General features: G+C 53.5%; 4 protein-coding genes across 4 annotated transcripts; 1 reads left to right on the plus strand and 3 right to left on the minus strand.

Moving 5' to 3' along the window:
* Positions 1-1,717: 1,717 nt before the first annotated feature.
* Positions 1,718-5,258, plus strand: BBK36DRAFT_1155061 (vesicular transport protein; the record flags this gene model as incomplete). Its single annotated transcript, XM_024893787.1, has 4 exons — positions 1,718-1,726; positions 1,828-2,293; positions 2,373-5,145; positions 5,207-5,258. The coding sequence occupies 4 exons, from the start codon at positions 1,718-1,720 to the stop codon at positions 5,256-5,258; spliced, it is 3,300 nt and encodes a 1,099-aa protein (XP_024753565.1).
* Positions 5,259-7,516: 2,258 nt separating this feature from the next.
* BBK36DRAFT_1164796 (hypothetical protein) lies at positions 7,517-8,680 on the minus strand (the record flags this gene model as incomplete). The annotated part of the gene is made up of 1 exon (XM_024894695.1): positions 7,517-8,680. The coding sequence occupies one exon, from the start codon at positions 8,678-8,680 to the stop codon at positions 7,517-7,519; it is 1,164 nt and encodes a 387-aa protein (XP_024753566.1).
* Positions 8,681-18,361: 9,681 nt separating this feature from the next.
* BBK36DRAFT_1155063 (glycosyltransferase family 1 protein) lies at positions 18,362-19,965 on the minus strand (the record flags this gene model as incomplete). Its single annotated transcript, XM_024893788.1, has 3 exons — positions 18,362-18,638; positions 18,715-19,371; positions 19,427-19,965. The coding sequence occupies 3 exons, from the start codon at positions 19,963-19,965 to the stop codon at positions 18,362-18,364; spliced, it is 1,473 nt and encodes a 490-aa protein (XP_024753567.1).
* Positions 19,966-20,911: 946 nt separating this feature from the next.
* BBK36DRAFT_1155064 (hypothetical protein) lies at positions 20,912-21,872 on the minus strand (the record flags this gene model as incomplete). Its single annotated transcript, XM_024893789.1, has 4 exons — positions 20,912-21,205; positions 21,271-21,369; positions 21,430-21,756; positions 21,831-21,872. The coding sequence occupies 4 exons, from the start codon at positions 21,870-21,872 to the stop codon at positions 20,912-20,914; spliced, it is 762 nt and encodes a 253-aa protein (XP_024753568.1).
* Positions 21,873-22,205: the final 333 nt, after the last annotated feature.

A 22,205-nucleotide genomic window follows, 5' to 3' on the forward strand; every position in this document is an offset into this window, starting at 1 on the left:
GAGAGACTAATGAAACCTTCTGTAGTTGGTTTCCGCTAAAGTTTCCCTCAGGAGAGCACCGCACATACTCGAGTGGCCCAGTCGGGGTTAAGACAACAACGCGCTGAATAGGGAAGGATCGTCTGATAGACAAGCTGTTGTTGAGCTCGGTTTTAGGAGGTAAAGCTAATGATTAGAGACACGGGGGCACTGTATTGTCATTGTCCCTTCTCATCGGCCGGCTATGAAATACGACGCTGGTAGTCTGTTGTGAGGCCTTCGAGCTCGTACTCTGTTGGATTGCGAGAGAAGTTGAGGCTCTGGATCTGGGGGGGAAGAGGGTCGAACGGAGATCAGGAGGGATGTGGATGAGGGTGTACGATTAAGTTGCCAGTTTGGGCAGACATTGTAATTGAACTAGATGGCCTTATTCAACCAATGACCACGATCAAGAGGGATGACCCTATTCCAATTATCACCGTGCCATTGAAGCAACGCAAGAAGGGTTCCGACGTGCGAGCCAACGGCGGTTCAAGATAGGTGTCTCGATGGGACTGTATGGCATTGTCAATAATGTGTTACAGAGAGGTGTGGAGAGGGACAAAAGGACATGGTCTCCTGTCGACGTCTACTAGCAACGCTACCGTCAGTACTCCGTAAGCGCAAACCGAATAGTGAGTCTTTCACCCACCCGGCAGAGCACCCGAGCAGGTGGCTTGTAAGTATCGACGAGGTCAGAAAGGCCTAATTCGTTGGCCTATGAGCTGCTGAGCGCAGAAAGGCAGAGCTGATAGAGACTCTTTGGCCCATGGTCGGCTTCGAGGACTGGGCTATTGACGCCCTGATCTAGGTTAGCAAGCTGCGAAGGAGTAGAGGCGCGGCTGCCATACCCACGTAATCTGGTGACGGCTCAAGAAAAAGGTCGAGAAATGGAGAAGAAAGAAGGGAAATTCAAATGGTGCCTACAATTGGTGGAAGAAAAGAACAGTCGGAGCAGGGATTGACGTGGGCGAATTCCATGAGAAACGGCCTGGGAGACTCACGGGTTTGGCATGGAACTGCATCACTTTCAAGGTCCGGCGCCGTCAGTAGTATTGATGGGAATTTAGAGCCTGCTTTTACACCAGTATTCCGTGACTAAAGGGGAAATGAAGAAACATGGCCGCTTTGAAACTCGATAGAAATGAAAAGGTGAAGGGTTGGTGAGTAGAAAGTATGTATGACTGGCAGCAATCATTCCTTCTTTATTCTCATGAGGTAACTGCTTCGCTTCGCGATCAGGAAAGTACGAAGGTGAGCATGTACCTTAAGCAGAGCTTTAGCAGCCAAAAGGTACATCAATTTCTCGCTCCTGCCTCCCGTCTCTCGGCAGGCCTCATCAGCCACCAACTTGGAAGGTACGTACAATTACGAGCACAATCGATTGACCACCGCTAGACCTAAACCGTCAACTGCGCTCTCCGTATGCGAACGAGGCTGAGCTTCCAGCTCGTTCGTCTAACAATTCGACACTCAACCAGAAGCCTTACTACGCCACGAGGCTACTTACCTGCATGATAAAGCCTCGACAGGGTCGCATCTTTTCTTCCCCTTTCACTGGCTTTTTGGCGATATCATTCATGTTTCTTTTCTCTTGCACTCTTTATTCCGCAGTGCTTTAATGCAAAGCCTCTTATGATCTACACCTTTTAATTGCTGATTTCTGTCCACAACCGGCCTAAAGGCCCCCTCTCTCATCATGTTCCAAGTCAGTCTCCCCTCGATGCGCGCACACTCTCTCGAGGCCGCCGAAACTCCTGTTTTACTTCGTCAGGACGATCACTGACTGTCATTAAACTCAAACTATAGAGAATCAAAGGCGCCATCGACCGCACCATCGCCGAGGAACAGGCCCGCCAGCAGAGGGCGCTCGAAGTCGGCTCCTCCGTCAACAGATCCGCCTCAACCTCGTCGCGAAGAAACGAGAGCGTCTCGGGCAGACGATCTCGGCCTAAGAATCCGGGCTCCGATGCTGGCGATTCCGCGCCGAACCCCGACCCTGCCATATTCGAAGCCGCCTTCGTAATCGACGACAGCGAGGAGCCGAGCCGAGCCGGAACACCCAAGCCGGAGCCTCCTGAAAAGGATGCGCCTGCCGGAGAGCCAGTCGGCAATGCGGAGGCTGGAAAGGACTCTGGTGTCTCAAACGCCAATGCCAATGCCGATGGCAAAGATGCGCCATCCCACGATGGGGCTGCGAATGCGACCAAGCCGCTGACTCCGGAGTTGCGGCAGAAGCTCCGCAAGCTGGAGAAGCTCGAGGCTACATATCCCGGTACGTCCAACGCACGGAAACTTGCAGTTGAAGAAGAACTCAAGAAGGAGGGCAAGAGACTGATGATGTTTTTGTGTAGAGCTTCTGCGCTCCTACCGTGTTGCGCATCGACGTGCTACTGCCATTGAGCCGTTTGAGAAGGCCCTCCGCGAGAACACCCCGTTGGCCTCAATTGGCGACCCAGAGGCTCTGGTTGAATACCTCAACCAGCTGAAGCTCAAGGGCGACATGGTCATGGATGAGCTGAAGCGAGTGTCTGCCGACAAGGACGAGCTGAAGAAGAAGAACGACGAGAACGAAGACAAGATCAAGAAGCTGCAAGACGAACTCGATGCCCTCAAGGCTGAAAAGTCCTCGGAAACAAAGAAGCAAGAAGCAAACGGCACAGCAGCAAAGCACCCAGGGAAAGATGGCGAGGATTTCTTTTCCTACGACGAAGAGATCCCCCAGCTACAGGCCGAGCTTGCTGCGAAAACTGAAGAAATCGACTCACTCAAGGCTGAAGTGGACAATCTGCAGAAGGAGCTCTCTGTCCTTAAGCAAGATAGCGCAGGTCTGGTAGAGAAATTGGAGAACTCCGCCCTGGAGCTGAGCGAAACCCGCGAAACCTCTGCATCACAGGATTCTCTGCAGACCCAGCTGGAGGCTCGAAAGACGGAAATCGAGAGCTTGACAGAGCGACTCAATCAGGCGGAAAAGCAGCACAACGAGCGCGAGAACCAACTGGAGACAGAGAAGAATCAAGCGGCAGCCAAGGCGCAGGAGGTAGAGGATTTACTTGCCAAATCTGCGAAACAGGCCAGCGATGTGGCTGCAGAGCTTGCTAGGGCGACGGCTGCCAGGACAGTGTCCAAGAACCTGATTGACGAGCTCAATTCCCAACTCGATAAGATGAAGAAAGAAAAGTCTGAGATGCAGAGTAAGCTTGATGAAGCAGTGAAGAAGCTGGACGAAGCGGCCAAGCAGTCTCCTGCCCCCGCCCCTGCCGAACCCCCATCAACTCTTGCACCGCCCACGACCGGTGGTGGAGGGGGAAACAAGAGGAACAAGAAGAAGAAGGGCCGCGGCGGTGGTGCTACTAGTCCAGCACCCCCGGCTACTCCTACTTCTCCTACCGCCGCCTCCGTTGCTTCAAGTGCTCCTGGTGCTGGCCAGGGCCCAAATACTTCAGCCCTTGAAGCCGAAGTCACCAAACTGAAGGAGGAGATTGAAACTAAGGATAAAGAAATCGAGCGGTTGTCGAAGAAGAGAAAGACAGAAGAAGACCTCCGTGAAGAAATTGAGACGCTGCAAGAGAATCTCCTCAACATTGGCCAGGATCACGTCGAGGATAAGGCCCGGATCAAGGAGCTTGTTGGAGAGAAGGCAGCGTTGGAGGCACAAATTGCTGCTTTGGAGGAGAAGATGTCCTCGCTCTCTTCCAACACCGAGGCCAACTCGAAGTTGCAGGAGGAGATGCAGGCCCTCCAGAAAGATTACCAAGAATTGAAGGACAAGTCGGCCACACTGCAGTCGGACCTCGGTGCCGCCCAGCAGCTGGCGCAGAGTCGCTTCAAGGATTTGGCCGAGTTGCGCGAGGTTCTGCAAAAGGCCCAGCCGGAGCTCAAGCGCTTGCGCAAGGACTCTGAGGATCTCAAGGCGGCTAGGGAGGAGTTGGCCGCCAAAAGCAAAGAGCTCGCCAATTTGGAGAAGAAGGAAAAGGAGCTTGAGCGGAACTTGGCGAGTGCCAGACAGGAGATTGACATGCGCAACTCGGAGATTGGGACTCTCAAGAGCAGATTGGCCGCTGAGACGGAAGAAAAGGCCAAGCTGGAGGAAGCCCAGCGTGTCGCGGGCCGGGACCTCAGGCGAGCCACGGCCGAGAAGATTGAGCTGAGCGCAAAGGCGGAGAAGATGGAGCGGGAGCTGCAAAAGGTCCAGGAGGAGCTCTCCAGGGTATCGCCGCGCGTGGGCGAGCTTGAGGAGCAGATGCACAAGCTGAGACGCGAGAAGGCCGCGGCGCAAGAAGAAGCCGAGTTCAAGGCCAAGCAGTACACGACGGCCCAGGGCCTGTTGAGCAGCATGCGAGACCAGGCATCCGAAATGACGGTCCAGCTGAAGGAGGCGCAGTCGCAGGCGAGGTCGCTGGAGGAGGAGCTCGGTGAGGTGCAGCATCTGCTGCAGGAACGCACCCGAGAGGGCGAGACGATGCGGCGGTTGCTCGCAGACGCAGAGCAGCAGGCCGAATCCAAGCTTCGAGAGATGCGGAACCGCGTCGAGACGGTCACTGCCGAGCGAGAGCGACTGGAAGACGAGACCAGCGCCGTGGTGAGAAAGAACGTCAAGTTGACGGGAGAGCTCAAGTCCCGGGTCCGCGAGCTGGAGGGCGAGGTGAAGGAGCTGCGCGAGGAGCGTGACGAGCTGGAAGGGCGAGAACGAAGCTGGCGGCGTCGACGAGAGGAGCTTGAAGCGCTCGAGCTGAGGATGGAGACGGAAACGACCGAGCTGCGGAACACTATTTCATCGCTGAGAACTGCCCTGGACGCATCAGAGATGCAGGTTCGAGATGGAGAAAAGGTCAAGGCGAACCTGCGCAAGGACTACGAATCGCTGCAGCTGCTGTATGACAAACTCTCGAAGGAGCTCAAGGCAGCCCAGGCCAAGGTTGCGGCATCATCGGCGGCACAGTCGGGATCATCATCGGGTGTCTCGACGTCTCGGACTTCGGTGGACTCGAATCGCACCACTGGAGCAGGAGAGCTGTCTGACATGCTCTATCTCAAGACGATTCTGCTACAGTTCTTGGAGCAAAAGGACAGCCGTCTGAGAGCTCAGCTCGTTCCCGTACTGGGCAAGATTCTCAAGTTTGACAAGTGAGTTTGACTTTCCATATCCTGCTATCGGCTCAACGGAAGACTAACAAATTCGAAACAGGTCTGATGAGAAGAAGTGGATGGTTGCGGTGCAGCATATCGAGGTGCGGTAAAGGTCTGTATATATCTAATGTATGAATAAGCGAGGGCGGTTGGGGAAGATGACATGAATGAACGACGCACATACCTTTAATTATAGACCTTTTGTTTGTGTACCGATATCTCACATTTGAATGGCTGTCGAAGAGATTCCGAAAGGCAGTGGAAGAGGGAGGCATGCTTGGTTCGAGACGGAATAAACCGAAGGAAGCCAGATGCGTTTTACAAAAGCGCTCAAGTATCGAATTTCATAACTAAATATGAAGCATCATGAAGCGTATGAAACAGCGGAAATTTCGCCATTGCGAATTGGATAGAGCGAGGGCAATGAAGGATGAAGACGAGGCAAATGGACTTCCAAGGATTCCGAGGTAGGTACCTAGGTAGGAGCACTTTCCAAGACAGCAATGTGATTGTACCTGTCATGTGATAACTTGAAGCAAGCTTTATCGATACACACTCGTGACTCGAACTACAAGAGAAAGTACTTCATTTCGTAAACATCATGTCTTTACGAAGTAATAGGTAGATTCAATCTTATCGAGACGTTTCACTCTTCACCCAACTCTCAAGTTCTCTCAAGCAACCCCAGTCTCATCAATCCAAACATCGTAACAAGAGACAAAAGGCAGATGGTACGTACCATGCCATCGATGAAGCATCCCCGGAGAATTTTCCCTCGTCTAGGGGATCTCTCCACTCAAAAGGACCCTCGCCCGTCCAGTCACCTCCCTCCTTTCAGCCCAATCCTTGCCCCCCTCTTGGCTGCAGCCCCCGATCGATCGATCAGGTATCATGCATGATGACCAGGAAAATTTTCTCTTCACCTTGCCATTTACTCCGTAGAGTAGTACATACATCAACCCCCTTCCAGCTAGAGCAGAGCTGTTGATCCCGCTGCACGTCTGGAGATCGTGCCAGATCTTGCACCCCGTTCATAGGGCTGAGAGGTACAGAGTGCTACCTACAAGCCTACATGCACCTCCCGCTCATCATTCCTAGGCGTCCGCGCTGCTACGTGAAAATCAGAAAAACTAAAACAGTCACTCATCATCACAGTCAAGCAAGGTTTGTTAGGGAGATGAAATGGTATCTTGATTCGCGCAGATGTGGCATAGGCCGTGGAAATCCGTGAAACAACTAGCTGCTATAGACCACAAACCATGACCTATTCGTAAAGACCCTCCTTGCCGCTCGCTTCCCTTGACAAGGAAAATCGGGCAGAGAAACTCCTCCAGCGTAGCCTTCCATGCATAAGCCTGGCTGTATGACAATACGTAGGCGACAAGCCCAAAATGAGAAGGAAAATCATAGTAGGAAATAAAGCAAGTTCAATCCTCCCTCAGTCCCACAACTGAATCGGTCGTGTATGCGTACTCAATGAGGGCCACCGTCAAGGGGACCCCCATCGTCTCCAGTCTTCTTCACGCCGACCGACCAGTTGGATGCAGGGACCAAAGAAGAGGGTTTGAAAGGTATCAAACGCCATGCATGCAATCCGAATCCCTGTGTCTTCATCCGAAACCGTGTCCCTAGAGATCAAATGATTCTCATCAGGATTGGGAGCTCGGAAGCCCCGTCCTGAAACGAAAGCAAGCCGAATCCTTAGATTCGGAAGAAGGCCGAATGAACAGTCTGAACGATGAAGAAGATGCGAAAAGACAAAAGGAAAACGTGAATGGAGCGGCGTCATGTCTTTCAAGAAAATGGCGCGTTCGCCCACTGGGTATCATGGTGAAAAAACCCCCCTTCATGCTTGGTGTATGTGCGTGATCCTTGAAAATACAAAAGGAAATAAAGAAAAGAGCAATCGAATGAGATTTCCCTGAATGCAGAAAAGATGCGTTGTATCGTGTAAGAGACGAAGAAGGGGGGAACAGGCTAATGGGGGGGGAAAATAAGATGGGAAATTGGGTAACGAAATCGTAAGTGGCCTGCGTGATATTGCTTCGTAGATTTATTGCCGGATTCAACAGACAAAAATCATGTCGGCAAAGCTGAACCAAGCCGACCAAGGCATTCAATCGAGTGAGAAACCAATGGCGGCCAAGAATTGAAGATGATGAAAGGATAAAAACGGCAGAGATGTCGTAACGCTGAATGAAGTGCTGATGGTCGTCAAATTCGTAAAGTCGAGGGGGATAGAATGAATGTCGGCTGGTGAATGAGAGGGCATAAGAGTAGAGAAGAGACAGCGAGGAAAATGAGTCGTGAAACCAGAGCAAAGGGCTCAGCCCCTCTCATCACCCATCCACCTGTGTGAGGCTCGCATTTACAAGAAGCGTCGAACCCAGTCGGCGTTGAGCCAGCCCACCTTGTCAAAGGCAGTCCAGAGCTTCGAGGCCTTGTTGACGTCAATCTTGCAAGCCTGCTGAGCGTCGGTCTTGCGGAACTCCTTGCCAGTCCGGAGGCACTGGAGGCGGCGCTCGAACATGCGACGCTTGCTGGTGAGATAGGTGGCGCAGTCCAGGCGCAGATTGCCGGCGAGGATGATTTCGTCAGGGTGAAGCAAGTCGTGGTACGGGTCGTTGGACAGGTCGATGGGTTGACCTTTCCAGTCAACCTTGAGGCTGTTTGCCCGGCTGGGGAGGGAGCTGAGAGGCGGGCAGTAGTCGGGAAGGGCGTTGAAGTCCTTGTCCTCGCGGTTAGGGGCCACGATCCGGCGGGATGGCTCGGGCGTGGCGCTTGGGCGGCGGCCAGCGGCGGGTCGAACCACGACCGAGGGACCCGCGCCGGAGCGGATGGGGCGGGGAGCCGTGGCCTGTGGCTTAGAGACGCGATCGGTGCGCTGCGATCGGGCCGGCTTGGCTGCAATCGGCTTGGCCGGCAGGATAGTTGGGAAGCGCTGGGCTCCGGCTCCCGCCTGTCGGTCCGCCACGAGCAGGGCACGCTCCTTGAGTAGCCATCCGCGGCGGTCGCTGGTGAAGTGCTTCATGACCTGCGAGCGGAAGGTCAAGGCCAGCTCGTAGTCCTCCCGCAGGGGCGGCGACACCTTGGTGAAGATGATTGTGGACGACTGGCGAGCGCGGACATGCTCGTCCACGATGCGCTTGTGGTGCTCAATCTCGGCGGGTGCAAACAGAGGCGCCTGAGGCGGGCTGGACGGCGAAGCCTCGTCGACGGGGTAGAGAACGGGATCCTGAATGGCCTGGCCGGGCGGCGTGCTGGGCGAGGCGCTGCTGGAGACATGCTTGTTGTAGGGTGAGATCGGAGGCGACATGGGCAGCGGGTGTTTGTCAGAGGAGAGCCCGCCGCTGGGTGGCATGGAGCCGACGACAGTGGCCATGGCAGAGAGCATCTTTGACTGTCCAGGGCCATGGCTCTGGTTGAAGGTGTCAAGCAGGTTGTCAGGGGGCGACATGAGATTGCTAATCTCAACCTTGCCGCTCTCCTTGGAAGGGGCGGCAGGGTCGCCTCGGGAAAGATTGGTCGCCATTGTGTGAGATTCGACTGCAGGCTGGCGACTGTGAAGGAATTGATAGAAAGGAGAAGGACCAGGAGTCGAGATGATGGAAGAAGAGGGAGCAGAGGGTGATGAAGTAGTGGTAGTGACGGCAGTTATGGTGGCTGATGCTGCAGAAAGACACCGAGGAGCTGGAATGCCCCGGATGTTGTCGAACAGTGTGGAAGCTGGTTGGGCGTGGGAGTATGCGTGGCTTGCCGCGGGTTTGTCAGCCATTCCTCGATGGCGATGACCCGTCTGACGTGTTTCCCTTGGGTGGCGAAGCCGTAACGAGCCGGACGCAGGCAGCACAGCGGGTGGGTCAGGCGAAGCTGTCAAAGATCGGTCACAGCCTTTTCGGAATTTAGCCTTGCCGGAGATAGAGGGAGGCCGGATAGAGGATCTGTTTACCTTTTATGCTTTGTCTGCGTGTGACTGGTGCATCCGTTTCCTCTGAGGCGGAGATGCGAGGACGGCGATAGTGAAGAGGGGAGGTGGCGGATAGTGGAAAGCAGGGGAGGGAGAGGGGAGAAAAGAGGTCAAAAGTCAATCTGGCTGGAAGCGATTGAGGGAGCCTCTTATGATTGTGAATTCGGCGACAGCAGGTCAATCAGGCGGCAGGCGGGGGCGAGCTGATTGTCCGAGAGTGATGAATAGGACAGGCAGCTTCCATTCAAGCATGCAGGAGGCCTTGAAGGAATCAATCGGAGAGCCGACCAATTGCTGCCTAGAGTCTTGCCCTTGCTTGTGTATGTGCTTTTGTTTTGATTTGTTTGCGCAAACACGTTCGCTGGCTGTGTGAATGGCGAGTGGGAGGAAAGAGGATGAATGGTCAATAGGGAGATAAACAAAGACCAGAAATAGAACAAGACAAGGCCGGACTGGCTCCAAGAAGAGATCCTAGGAAGAGGCGGTCCGGTTGTCCTGAGGAAGAGCTGAGCCGAGTCTGAGTTCGGATTGACCTTGGAACCAAAAGGGCCACGATCGCAAAATGGGAGGGAAATTGAGTTTCGAGGGGAACAGGATCCTTTTTCTTCGTCTCCTGTGGCACAGATGCAGGAACAGGAATAACGGTGAATTGCGCCCCCCTTCGGCAGCGGATATTTGATATTACGGTCAGGAAAATGAGGATAAAAAAAGGGACCGTGAACAAAGAGGTGATCCCCTTTGCGCGTGCAGATTTCCAAAGCTTGTGCGAAGATTTTATGTTATTCTCTCGGAGGAGGGAAGAGGGGGGGGTTTGCCTTGGTTTTGTGTTGAGCCTGACGGCGAAGGCAAAAGACGGGCCAAAAAAGGGTCTTGGGGATCGATGACTCTTTTGTCTTTGGTCAAACTGGAATCTTTGCCGCTCGAATTGACGCTAAGTTAGGAGAGGAGGACGTCCGTTTGGTAAGCTTTTCCCTCCAGGGCCGGGATATTTGAAATATTCACAGTGCTATTTCGCCTCTTTGTTCGTCTGGTTCCTGCGTTCTTCGTACTTCTTTCTTGTTCTCTCCTGGTTCACGGCGGGTACCTAAGTGGTAAGAGAGGCAAGGACAGCTGAGCAGAGTGTAGAAGGGAAGGAGTCAGTCAGTCAGTTGCTGCTGGCGAGATCGGATTTCACCATTCAAGTGATTTGCTCTTGCTCTCTGTCAGTGTTGATACCCGATGAGCAGGAAGGACCGCCCTGCTATTAAAAGCTGTGATGTGGCGGCCAGCGAGACCCTGATGCAGGCACACACGCGCGCGCACGCCCCCCGCAAGGAAGGAGCAAGCCAAGACACAAAGGAAGCGGCGGGAAAAGGGAGGGGGCGTGTGCGTAGCAGTGAAGTACCGGCAAGTAGCTGCTAAAATCCGATCACTTGAGTGGGCTTGGTGCCTGGAGGGGCTATAGGGGGGTGGGGATAGAACGTTGGGATCCTGAACGGGGGGGAAGGGGGGTGTGAGTGGGAGACGAAGGTACGGAGCACGGAGGACAGGCATCTGAGGATACTTCCTTCCTTTCCTTTCTCTTGGGTCGTTGTCCTGCTGTGCTCCTCCCCAGCATGTGCCTGTTTGCACTGCAATTGCTTCTGCTGATTGATCGATTGCTGCTGCCTTTCAGATACTGGGCATAAGCCTCGGCCCAGCGCATCTCGTATCTCAGGCATTGGTGTTACACAATCGTACTGGGTAGTCACCCATCAATTGCTGCTGAGGAAGCTGCAAATCCCAATGGCTCTTCCATTGCTATCTACAGTACATTACTTGCCGTGGTATTATTAATACTGCGTGTGTCCATTCAGCTTAGTACTGGGTACCTAGTCAATGTCTCTTGACAGTCGTGCGCAGTGACAGGACGGAGAGGAAAGAGCGACTACTAAGGTACTAGTACTCGAATGGGGGAGCAGCGGGCATGATTGGAAGGAGCGCCTGGGTCAGGCTACACTTGGGCGGGCTTGGCGCAAGGGAGGGAAGGAGCTTGAGGAGAGAGGAGGTAGGAGGGAAGGAGCGAGGGGGTGTGTGAGCACGACTTGAAGTTGACAGGATATTTTGGTAAGTACCTGTGTTGAAACATCGATTTGCTTTTCGAAGCATCGGTTCATTCTAGGAAATTCAAGCTCATAGAGACTCATAATAATAGACTCTAGACGTAAGGTAAATCATAAAAGATTGGAAACTTGCAAAGCAAGAAAGAGCAACTTCGGATGATGCCTGGATGCCTCCTGGATCCCCATTTTCCATGCCAATGTAGGTACGATGCTAAGTCGCTGCATAAATGCCCTGCAAAAACGTGGATGCTAAAGCACCAAAGAAAGGTTTGCATCATCGCTTTATGGGGACTTTGGGTAGGAGTACCTGCTAGTACTAACGCGGCAAGGCAGTTACTTTGCACCTGCGTACCCCTTACAGATGAGTCCTACGGTAGGTACGGTCAGCAGCCGGGCTATGACTTCATCGCTAGGCACTGATGATTCTCTCATTCAGCTTCAACACGCATTCAGTCAACTTCATCTCTTCACCGTCAATTGGCGAATTGGTGCCTAAAGCCCCATCATTCTCGCTCAAATTGTATAGTATTAACTCAATGCTGCTCCGTCAACACCAAGAGACTTCAAGTCGATACTAAGAGCGCAAATCTTCAGGAACCCTCGCGGGATTTGCACGGAGAGTTTCACTCTCAACTTCCAAAACGCACGCACTTCCACTCCTTCACTACGCTCACCCTCCCTCCCTTTCACCTTGCCCTCGTTCTTGCGCGGCCCAGTCATGTGCGGCCTCGAGGCGCGGTCATCAGGCACACCGGCCCAGCAAGAAGGTGTGGCTGACTGATTTGATTTGCTCTTCCCGGGCAGCATCACAAAGAAAGATACGCATCTTGGTAGTAGTACTGTAGTACTACTCACACACAAGCGGCTGTCCGTTCCCGCGCCGTGTCTTTGATAGTGCCTCTTGTAGTTGCACTGATTGGTGGTGTCTGGTCATCTCGTAGGCGATTTGCGATATCAACTCATGTGAACAAGGCGAGGTCAGATTGCTTGCTTCGTAGCAGCATTGAGTGATAATCTTGCCAGTTTGCCTTTACACAGAAGCAGCCCAAATAATGCTCAACAGTCAATTCGTAAACTGCGCCCTGCTGCAATGTTGGCTACACAAAACAGATATATTGATGGGCTTCCTTGATGCCAAGGCGCAGGGCTTGCTCGGGGAGGGTGGCTGTAGAGCGAGGTGCCTGAACAGCCCAGACTCGTTCCCCCTGCCTCACCGCATCACAAGCCATTGACAAGCCCTAAACTCTTTGGTTTCAGAAACGAATCAGGATATCAAACCGCAAGGAAAGGCATCCGGGCGAATAGGCGGAGAGGAGAGATTCAATTGACGTATGCAATGATTCACGTACCCACTACAATGGCGGTGGATGGCCTCGTCCGCGCCGGTCTGGTGCCTCTCTGGGTATCTTGTACGGAGTACGTGAGTCGAGTGGTGTTATTACCGTGATACTCGCACAAATTCTTCAAGTACGAGCCGGATCCAAAAGATGCATCAATTGGTGGAGGGCATGTCCGTGACTGGCGGCTAGAGCGCGGCGAGATAGAAAGTAAAGGAACAGTAGAGAATGGGAAAATCAGACAGCATGAGGGGAAATTGGATAATAGCGCCCGAGTCGAATGAAAAATCCCGACAATGAGAGATGCCCAATTGCCGCTTGAGGCAAACTATTAATCATAGCATGGAAATCAGGCACAGAAACAGAGGCGTGTATCTCGTGAATCGAGACATGAATCTACTAATACCTACCGCTCCAGGAGTTCTTCAAAGTACTTCCAAACGTGATTTAGTGAGGCAATTGGCCTCTCTTCAACGTCGCAGCGGAGAGACGCCATGAGACGCCATGAGACGCCAGGACCGTCTTGGGTCACGTAGCAGCCGTCAAGAGACCTCAATTGCATCAGTAGCACCATCCAAGACTCAGCAGAAACGGGCGGTTGACGGACTAGAATGGACGGCGGTGCAATGGGTGGTTGATCATTGGCGGGCGAGGGAGGCCAGACATGGAGGGGCATCTTTTGGCGATAAAGGACGGATAGCCGCGAGAGAGACCAGAAGAGGGGCAATTGGTTTATCACCCCTCACTTCTCATCGATAAGGGCCTCGGCGTAGCATCGAGTTCGGTCCATCTGGGTCCGGGTTGGTAGGATTAGATGATGAAAGAGGGGGGGGGGGGTTTGATGGGATGGTTCTTGTCAAGACTGGAACTTGCTTCTGCCCTGGCATGTTCGGGTAAATGGCCGCGGAGAATAGCTTGGTGAGAAAGAGAAGAAGACGAAGAAGAAGAACGATCAAAATGGAACGATCAGAAGGGGAAAATGGGAAGAAGGAGCACTCATGCAGGCCGTGCATCTCGCGCTCAATGCAAGCAGCAGACGACATGTACGACATCTCTGGCGGCAGTGGCGCGATAAGGACGGACTGGACTTCAGCTCCGGCGACGATTTTCCCAGCGGCGGACGGGTGATGAACAGGTGGGCTGCGTCGGTGGGGTGACTTGAGCGGCGATTGAGGGTTGATGAGGAGAAAGAGGGGGGGAGTGGCCGTTGCAAGTCCGCAGAGGAACGTTTGAAGCAACAAGTACCGCAAAAAGGAATGAGACGAAGATTTTGGGCAAAGGTTGCCGTGAGAGAGAGACAGAGCAGGGTTGCCCCCCGTTTGGCCTTGACTTGCCTGACTCTCGCTCTCTCTCCGGGGCCGTGACAAACCGTGACAAAAAGGCCGAGTTTTGTGTTCAAAATGCCACCCCCATGGGGATACTTACCACCTGTTAGTATCCGCATCCATGTCCGTTGATCCCAAAGGTATCTCGGTCAGTTCAGGTGCCTGATGCCCAATGGCCCCCCCGGACTACCTATTCTGGGTAGCCACTAGAGAGGGAGCCCAATCGCGAGAGGCACGTCGTCGTGTTGGAAACGGGCCATTGCGGGAGCCGTGACCCCCCTCTCACATGCTGATTGCGCGCTCTTTTTCGTTGAGTTATGGTTTGCGTTCGGTTTCGCGTTGCCTTGGCATGATCTGCTAGTAGTCGCAGCATTGGGACGAGTAGCGGCTCGTGGGAATGACAGGCTAACGTTGCTTGTGTGTTAGTCGTCGCCAAATGTAGAGGAGAAAGAAGACGATATGACTCCGAAGAACGGAGAAGCAGGACAGAGCTGACGATGACGACAACGATGAGCAGAATTGAAGAAGATGAAACATGACCGCCTCGTCTTGTTTCGCTGGCGCAGGCCTACTGGCCAATTCCATTCCTGCCACTTGTCCCTCGTCAGCTCGTCGGTGACGGGTTGGCCTCGCACAGCTGCTGTAGCATGCAAGAGCAAGCATTCCAGGTGCCTATCGGAACGGCCAATTTCGCATCGTATCGTGTCCGCTCACGTCCCATGTACAAGCATGTGCGAGATACAGGAAATGGCAACAAGCGCACAGGCACGGAACAGAGTTAAGGTACACACAGACAACAGCTGAAGACGACCCCCAAGGCAACGTGATTTATGCCTTCTTCCCCCCCAAGCAATTGGCCAGTGGCAGCTTCAGCGGCACACGCCCAATCCATTGGCCAATGGGTTGCGCTGCGGCATCCACACCGTAACTCGCGTGACTCTGTCCACCTGAGCGGTTGCTGCCCCCCCTTTTTGGCCTTTTGGTAGGTTGTTTCTTGTCTTGTCTCGGGCTCTTGGCCAATTCGATAGCAAAACGCCCTCTGTGATGTAGTTGATGGTACTGCCATGCGAATGTGATATGCGATAGAAGAGTGAATATGGATCAATCAGTCAACTCGGAGAAGAAGTACTTACAGCAGTGCTTGGTACCTCTAGCAGTAAGCAGTCTGAGCGTGCTTGGAGGTTACTTCGTAGCAGAAGCAAGATACGAGCGGTACATCCTGCTACCATCTAAGCAACAGGGGAGGGGGCGTGTCAGCTGCATCAGAGGCAGCATCTGGATCTGAGAAGCGTAAACAGCGTGCATGAAAACCGCAGGACCAGCTGCTAGTGGCACCGGCTAGCTGCTCATGCTACGCCTCCTTTAGCACAGGAAGCAGTGACACCGTCCACAGGAGAGTGAGTCACAAGATGGGGCTGACGAGGCATCGTCGCCTTAGCATGACGGCCACTAAAAGGGGAGCCGAAGCTGCGGGATTGCCTCTATTCTTGTCCCGGCCTAGCAGCTGGCCGACGATGCTTCCTTTCTGCCCCAAGGCAGCTGTTTCTATCGATAAGCTGACCTAAAGTCCTCTTCTTTCTGTCAGGTTGCTGGAGATTGGAGATACGTCAACATCTCAAGTCCGCATCTCTGCGCAAGGCATCCATCAATCGCCCAGACGGCGAGAATCAATGCGGCTGCCTGCTGTGGCCGTCTTCTCTCCCAATCTCAACTATGACTACTATATTAGGAACAGGCCTGGTTACTCTAAACGGGTACCTCTCTTCGTAGGCATCGTGTATTGGTAGATAAGGTATTTCGTTACCCCTTCGCCTAGCTGCGGCTGATACTAGGAGGAATTTCAGCCCTGTTGCGGCTGGAATGTGTCTCTGCCTGGGCTTCCAATTGACGGATCCGTCGCCTGCATCTTGGGGCGCAATTCGAGAAGTTCGAATACTGGTCGTCCACCACCACCACCACCACTATCCATCTGTTTTACCGCCTGGCGCGCCGCGGCCATGCGAAAGAACCGCAGCAAAAGAGCTCAGACATGCCAGACGTACGTCAACGTCATCTCAGCGGATGCCTTCAAGCCTCCTGGAGCGGGCGGGCGGTTCGAGCTCCTCGTTAGCTCGGGTCGGTCTGATTTTGGAGTGTGGGGGAGCCAGAGGATGAAGATACAGAGGCAGGGAGGGAGGGGTGTCTTTAAGAAGGTCCGCGAGTCTCGACAGTTGACAAGGGAAAGACTCGCCGGAGCAAAGTACCGACGAGTCTCTTCCCATTGGCCTCCCCCCTTCGGACAAGGAATATGCACGAAGGTGTAGCGAAGTGAGCAAGTGACGCGAGATTGTAATATGATTGATGCTCCCGATAAGAGTTCCAGACACACATCAGCTTGCTGCCGATACTCTACAGAAGCTGTGTGCGCGGGAAAGGGTTGGGAAATCAAGCCCCGATGATTCCATCGATCCGTCCAACCCATCCATCCATCCATCAATTGCCCTTTGCCGCCGCTCGGGGACTCAATTGGCGTTTGGCAATTGCCAATTGGCTTTGGCAGGAGAATTGGGTTTCAGTCTCGGATCGGATTTTGTGGTATAGCCATCATGAGGGATGCCCAGGCCTGTCAGCCATCGTCATCGTCTCTCGTCAGTCTGACTCGCGCTTGACAAAAGATCAGATCAGCCCGCTTGGTCTGATTTGCTGGTGCGGCTCCGATTACTGCTTTCATTTGATTGCTTCGATTGGATCTCCGTTTCGCTTTGTCTTGATTTGACAAGCAGACGCGTCAAACCGCAGAAGCACCGTCCGCAAAAGGGGGACGATCCGGCCTGACCGGATCTGCCACTGAACCCTTCCTCTTCCCGGGCTGTATTACTATACGATTACTACCGCTTGCTTTTATGGCAATTTTGATCATCATCCCCAGGCTTTCCGGGGAGATAATACAAGAAGCGGCGTTTGATTGATCAGCAACCACGGGGTCCGTCAAGCCGACCACCAAAAACCGACACCCCAGCCGGCCGGTCTGCTGTCCCCCAAGCCCTCTCCGCTGCTAGTGCCCAGAAGGGCCATGCCGCCCTCGACACCATTATCCCGCGACAGCCCGCGCATGACACCCCCAGAATCAACCCCAAGAATGGGGGGCGTGGTCAATAAAAGACGCGGAGGAGAGTACAGAGGGAGGGCCATGCTCCCCATCGAGAGACCTATCGCGCCAGCATGGTGAAGAAAGCGCCCGCCCGATTGGCCATCTCCTCCTTCTACTCCTCCTCCTCCTCCTCCTTTCAATACTTCCCTCGCGAGGGAGAAAGCCATAACGATACGGGCCGCTTTGCGCCATAGTCTAGCGGCACTGATGCTTATCGGTACTTCGTAGAAAGATTAAAGAGGGCTGCCAGGATGCGACATCGTGACAAGGACGGGTGATGGGGTTAAACCAGGTCACGGGCAACCTTTTCTTCCGAGATGGACCAGTCTGAAGCATTGTGCGTGAGACAAACTGCGTCATTGATTCGATTCGCGCCTTTACCTCCGTCCTTGTAGGTTATTGCTTCGGCTCCGAAGCTGGCATCCTGCTAGATCTTGAACCCCCATTGGCACGGCACTTTGCGGAATTCCCTCGGCCTCGTGCGTGATGCCTTCCCCGCTCCCATCCTCTCATCCTCCCGGTCTTTCTCTAATCCTACCTCGCTACCTCTCTTCACTTACTTCTCCTGATCCTTCCCCCGGCAAGCAAAGGAGAAAGGGAAAATGGGAAAAGAGGGGGGAACAAGGGCGATACGAGGGCGTACCATGCAACGTCTGCATAACCCAGGCGTGCCCCTCTACCTACCGTACTCCGTATGCAACAAGGAACTCCCATGTGGCTGGAGGACGGGGCTTTGGAGGCAGAAGCCCTGGCCCAGGCTGGGGCGCCGCAGATCAAACGTGCTTTTCATGTCGACTCGCATTAATTAAGGCACAGGCAGATCTAGCCAGGTCTCTACTATGCTCTTTCGGAATAGGTAAGAAGATGGCCGGCAGTAGTCCTTCGTGCATGATCGTAGAGCGTGAAGCTCATCATCCAATGAGGATATTGAATACTTTTCCTTCGCTTGCTTCCTCACCAAGAGAAATTGTGGTGATATGCATGGTTCTTCGTGACCGTAGGCGGGGTGTCAATGGTTTGGACAGTCATGGATATTCAGGCTCACTGGAACATGGCGATGAAGCACCTACGGACTACAAGCGTAGCACACAACTGCAAGGAAGCTGGCCGAAATATAACGATGCCATGTTATTCCGTCCATGAACATGTTCCTATCCGAAGGAAGTGACAAACCCTTAACCCCATTCCTACCCTTGGGAATCAAAGTCCCTGTTAACATAGCGAAAAGGGCGACGTATGATATTGTCAGGCCCAGTTTGTTCATCAAATCATCATCCGTTCCATGTACCCTACTTTGGCATATCCGAGCCCTGAAGAAGAAGCAGCAGTAGATCTTGTTGCTCTTCACCCATCCACCATGTAAAAGTCAGGATTCAGAGAACATCGCACTCGCGCAAAATGGCAATGGCCGCATTATCAGCGCCGCTACCATTCATCTGGCAGACTTCCTGCAGATGGGCCGCCTTCTCCTTGATCGCGGCTGCGGTGTCGCCCACCAGCACCTCAAGCATCGAACGAGTGAGCTCTCCCGAAGTCCAGCGAGGCTTCGTGGCGTTGTTGCCACAGCGGCCAACGCCGAGAAGCTCAACACGCTGAGCGTAGTCGTAGTTGTCTGCCCAAGCCGGAAGGACGACTTGCGGAACGCCGGTGCTGTATATAATGAAGGAATGCTCGTCAGTTGATGCTTTCTAGAAGGGAAAGGGGGGGACTGAGGCGGAAAGCTTACACAATGGCCTCGTTGAACGAGCCTGCGCCGCCGTGATGGACGGAGCAAATGACATCGCCGGTCTGAAGGATGGACAACGGCTCGGGTTGGATCCAGTCAACCACTCGGACGCGATCAAAGGCAAACTCTCGGCCAAGAACGTGGGCGAGCATGCATTCCGGCGCAAAGACGGAGTATTTGCCCTTCTTCTGGAGCTTCCACAAGACCTGGAGCTGCTTCTTCTCACCGTCCTGGTCGAAACGATCAATGGCAGCCTTGAGGGCTCGCGCCATCTCCACGGCCTGGGGCTCCGAGACCTTGACCAGAGATCCCATGTTGACGAGGATCGTCTGTCCGTTAGCAAGCCATTCAGCCAGCTTGGGGTTGCTCCTGTAGAGGGGCGCGTAGGCTCGCACCACGGGTCCGCAGGGGATGATGTGATCAGGGACCTTGAGCGGATAGTCCAGCTCGGGGAGGCTGCTGACCAAGATCTTGACGTCCTTGGGGCGGTTGGTGATCAGGTCAACCGGGGTTCTGATGACGCAGTGGGCGTTCAAGTACGATTGAACATCCTTTCTTTGACTGTCCTTCTTGAAGGCCCTAACCTTGGAGAAGGCATAGTAAAGGTTGAGGGGGATTTTGTGCCACTGCACGGGAAAGGAGAAGCCAGAGAAGAGGCTGAGCAGCAATATCGTCAGTCCAAGTCATCATTTGCAAGAAACGAGTCACTTACGCTGGGAACTTCCAGAGTCCGGCTGCGCGAGGCTGCGAGGAGATTGCGAATTCCTTGATGGAAGTCGGGCCCAGGCAGATGAACTTGATGCCCTGGTCGTAGCAGGCTGTCAGACCCGCCGCCATGAGGCTGTCCACGACGACCAAGTCTGGCTGGACGTCCTTGATGATGGAAACGGTGGAGGTGAAAACGTCGACCATCTGGCGTCCTGTGTAGGGAACAGAGGTCGATGTGGCATCCTTGATTGCCTGCTGGGTGTTGACGAAGCCTGGCTTCTTGGTGAAGGAGTCTGGGAAGTTGGCGTGTCCCTGCGTGCGAGTAAAGTACTGCTGGAGGGCCTCGGACATGGGGATGCCCTTGATCTCGTGATACGTGAGGCCCTTGGGAAGAGCAAATTGGGCGCCGGAAAAGGTCGCGAGATGCAGATCCAGGTCGGGGTCGGCAGCCATCAGAGATGACGCCGCGGCGAGGAAGACGTTGAGCTCGCCACGCTCGATGTTGGTGATCATCAACACCTTCTTGGAGATGAAGGGTGCCATGGCTGCGATGTCTTGTGTCTCAGACCTGTCTTTGTTGGCTCGTGAGGTTGATGAAAGGGTTGAAGGAAGGAGGGTTGCGTGAAGGGAAGAAATGTCTTGCAGGAAGAAGGATAGAAATTTCTCCTTCTTGTGCGTGTAGGCCCTCGATGAAGTGAATTGCTCGGCTTTGGCTGGGTGGCGTGCAGGTGCCTGACAGCTGCCTCTCTTTTCCTTCACATATTGCTCACTCTCCATCCGCTATCTAGCTAACTCGACCGTACGAGCAAGCCTCAAGCCCCAGTGCGTCTGTTCCTCTTGTCTCCTTGTCTGTTGTTCCTTGAGTGAATCCGTAGGAGCTTTTGTTCTTCCGGAAACCCGGATTGGAAGCATCGCAATTGTCCTAGCCTCATTGTGTTGTCTCAAACCGCTGGTTTGGACGATACGGCCCCCTGGATTTGCTCCCTTTTCTCTCTTCTTATCCAATTGAACAAGTCAAAGATTGAAAACAACACCATAACCATTCACTGCACCTTTGAACGCGTGTGCAAACAGATATTGAGTATCACTGACCCTTGGAGGCGTCGAAATTGTTCATCTAGCTGCAAGCGTGTGTGGAAAAGGACCGACTTATCGTGGTTATCTTTCAGCACAGCAAAGTTGAAGTCGAGACTCGCTGATGCCGTTTTCAGACAAAGGCCAAAAAGCCTCCACCGCTTCTTGAGTCGGACCTTACGCGAAACGATATCGTCTCCCCGCAATAGGTACGATAGCTTCCGGCCAGAATGGGCAGAAATACCCCTGAACTCGTTTGCTTCATCGTGAACACTACGGCTGTTGCATTGAGAAGAACGCGGACAGCGTGAGAGTTACAATTGTTGCGAGACATCTTGCTTCACGGACACGATATGCATGTAGACTAATTTCTTGCTCGAATCTATAGAATATCCCCGAATCCGTTGATACCCACTCAGTGAACAAACGACGCAGCTTGATCAAATGTCTTCTCAATCGTCTCTGCCAACTCCCTCACCGTGGTCTCGTCCCGCGGCACCGTGTGTCCTTTCCCATGATCGAACAAAATCGCCATATCTCCATCGCACATTCCGTACAGCGCTACCGCGCCATCAATATACGGATCGTTACAGCCTACAACGTGACATGTCGGTATGTCAATCATTTCGTCGTGCTCGTCTGCGAGCAGCGTCTTAACACGACCATCGACGATGCGAACCGGAGGCCAGCCCGCAAAGAAGATGGCACACTGGCGCTCATTGTCAGTTAAGCGGGAAGACACAGCAGGAGGGTAAGAGGACAATGTCAGCGAACCTTAATCTGCCGAGGGCGGCCTTGCTCTCTGAAGAGACGCTGCTCTTCTAGGATCAGAGTACTTGCAACTGTAGCCCCTTCCGAGTAGCCCAGTATCGCCTTTACACAGCCGTGTCAGTGGTGATAAGCTCCATATCATGAGAGAGAATTCCAACTGACATCAATCTCCGGATCATCATCCAGAAGCTGCAAAAGCTGGCTCAGTGCCATGGTTACAGCTGGGGTAGTAAATTGCTCCTTGTCGGCAACCAGCTTTCTCATTGTCTCTTCAGGAGAGTCTCCCTGAGGAATGTCCCTGATCTTGACGACCATTTGCTCCAGCTCGCTCATGCCATCAACGTCTATGAACCGATACAGAGGTGGAGCGCCGAAATAGTCGTCGAAGCCGGCCGGTGGCGTTGCATTCGTGAAGCCATTGATCCATTTGAACTCGATATCCGGCTGTTTGATGGCATCGGCAAAGATGCCGAGCTGAACTCTGAAGTTCTGAGCACCCAAAAGAAAATAATTCGTTAGTAAATCAGGTCAACACTTTCCATCACCGGCCCTTCTAAACTCACAGAAGCGCTGCCAAAGGCACCGTGAAGACAAAGAACCTTCATGATGTCGGGGGTTGATACGAATGTAGGTCGTCAATCCAAGTCCCCCAGGCAAGAAATAATAGGTCCAGAGAATGATCCTTGATTTATCACACAGTCCCTCTTTCGTTAGAGACCGCACTTCCCCTTGTGTAGGGAGCATGTGGAACATATCAGTGCCAACAATCCAACATAGAATATGGAGGACATACAAGTAGTCCCTTGATAGGCCGCAACCCACAATTTAGTGTAGGGGACGAAACCGGGGCGGCACGAAGTCGGAGACATCGTGTTCAATCTGAGACAGTCCCGCAGGAGCACGTCGCTTTCAACCAAAATTTGACGGATCCGCCCGCT

Source organism: Trichoderma citrinoviride (genome assembly GCF_003025115.1).
Source record: "Trichoderma citrinoviride strain TUCIM 6016 unplaced genomic scaffold BBK36scaffold_1, whole genome shotgun sequence".
NCBI lineage: Eukaryota > Fungi > Ascomycota > Sordariomycetes > Hypocreales > Hypocreaceae > Trichoderma > Trichoderma citrinoviride.